Raw genomic sequence first — 2,014 nt, forward strand, 5'->3', positions numbered from 1 at the left:
AGGCAATGTAAAACATACTTTGCTTTTTATAAGGCATATTTAGCATTTTATAAGGTATACTTTCCCAAGTGAGGAATGGAAAATTGCAAAGACATTGAAAGCACTCAGCCAGGCTCGGTGTTATTAAACCTTGGTTCAGTACAGTCACTCCAAAGCAACTGCTCACTGCACAGTGCATTCTCTGTGCGTCTGCAAGTAACAGACAAAGATCTTAAAACAAGAATGATGCTCTCTTTTGGCATGAAAATTGCAGGCTTTTATCAGTATTGCAGATGTAAGTAATTTTTCCCTTCCCATCTGCGGCAACCCTGGCAGATTATGCTCGTGAGTAGCGTCATCGAATCATTTGCTGCTTTGTCTCTTCCCTTTCTAAGCCCATTACTGCTTCTTGGTGGCTTACATCACACTAACATCTTCCACACAGGAGGTGGGTGTGCAAAAGTGCAGAGGTGCCCATGCCCGTTTCCTGCAATCTCCTATTTCCCAGCCTGTGCCTAAACCCCAGGATAACTGTTCCACAGCTTCACCCTGATTAATCTTAAAAAAGTTCTCAACTTTTCACCTTGAATCTTCCTTACTGCAGTTTAAGCCACACTACCTCTTATGTGATACTTTCTCCACAGCTGGAGAACTGCAACAGCCTTTTACGAAGTATTTGAAGACTACTATTATGTCTCTCCTTCAGCCTTCTCTAGGCTCAGACTATTTGCAAATTTGCAGGAGTTGACGCTACTGCAATGCTCTGAAATTCTGTTTCTCACACAGAAGTCAGGCCGTCTCTAACAGGCATTTTAAAGAAAATTGCACTGCACGTATTAGGAGAAGGCAGCACGGGATGCTTGTCCAGAACTCTAAATGCTTCTTCTGGGAGAACAGTGGTAGTGGTGTTCTGCAGAGGTACACGCAAGAAAGCAGACAGCGTAATTATTTCAAAACAGTTACTATTCAGCAATGCAAACAATGACTAAATCTCCAAATTCAGGATTAAAGCTGAATGATCCTGCTCTGCAGCAACTAAAAATGCAAAATGACATTAGGAAAACCGTAAATACTTCCCAGAATATAAAGTCATGTTCATAATTTTTGTATCTGCAACTGAAATGTAGTATCTTAAGTCAATTCAGTAGAACTTTGCTCAAAATTAGTTTATCACAGAATCATGCAATTTATTTACTTCTCCCTTGAGAATCTGAATACAGCAGAGGCCACTATTTTCCAATTTTTAAAAGCACTTTATTTTAGTCTAACCTATTACATACATTTCTAAAGTGTCTATCACTTCAGTTTCTTGGCATGCTTTGGGTAATATTCACAAGCTAAAGAATAACATATTGCACTCCCCATCCCACGTGCCAAAATCTTAGGTTTTGTGGATTCCTAAATGTGAGCTACCATCTTGGGTAACTTTTGGGGGGCAATTCCACAAACACAAAGTCTGATTATACGAAGTGTTACGTGACACCCGAGAAATGCTGAGGATCTTTGTGTTCTATTGAATTAAACTGAGTGTACTTTGAAGGGCAGGACACATAACTAGGAGAAAGCCTGAATAAAATTCTACTTCGCATTAAAGGTTTATAGAAGTGAAACTCGTCTCTAGTGGGGTATACGCTGATAACTGATACAGTAACGCCCAAAGCCCCTTTTACCAGTTATTGCTGAACGCAGCTATGTGTTCCTAGCTGCAGACAGCCCCAGCTTGCTGGAAAACTCTTTCCACATAGCACCTAGAGGTGAATCAAAGGTGAAAACCGGTAAAAGGGCTGATTTTTCAGTCACTGGAACGTCCTCTCCAGACCTTTCAGACCTAAAACAGACACAGGAAATGGTGCTTAAGAGAAACGCGAAGACAACCGTTCCTCAGGCCATCCTGAACCATGCGCACCGGCTGGGTCAATGTCAGTACGCTGAAGAGATCTCCACGGGAAACCCGATCCTACTCCACTCACGCAAATCCCGCATGTAAAAGCTAAAGGACGCGGGTGCCTCTTCCCTCCCAATGCCGCTCCCCGCT

General features: G+C 42.2%; 1 protein-coding gene across 1 annotated transcript in view; it reads left to right on the forward strand.

The window, feature by feature from the left end:
- The first annotated feature begins 1,877 nt into the window (after window positions 1-1,877).
- TMBIM4 (transmembrane BAX inhibitor motif containing 4) overlaps window positions 1,878-2,014 on the forward strand; it is an 8,455-nt gene continuing 8,318 nt past the window's right edge. The window contains exon 1 of the mRNA XM_009327677.1: window positions 1,878-1,962. Within this exon, the coding sequence (XP_009325952.1) occupies window positions 1,878-1,962 (85 nt within the window). The remainder of the gene's footprint in view (window positions 1,963-2,014) is intronic.

The sequence above is a fragment of the Pygoscelis adeliae genome, unplaced genomic scaffold, assembly GCF_000699105.1.
Source record: "Pygoscelis adeliae isolate BGI_AS28 unplaced genomic scaffold, ASM69910v1 Scaffold113, whole genome shotgun sequence".
NCBI classification, from domain to species: Eukaryota; Metazoa; Chordata; class Aves; order Sphenisciformes; family Spheniscidae; genus Pygoscelis; species Pygoscelis adeliae.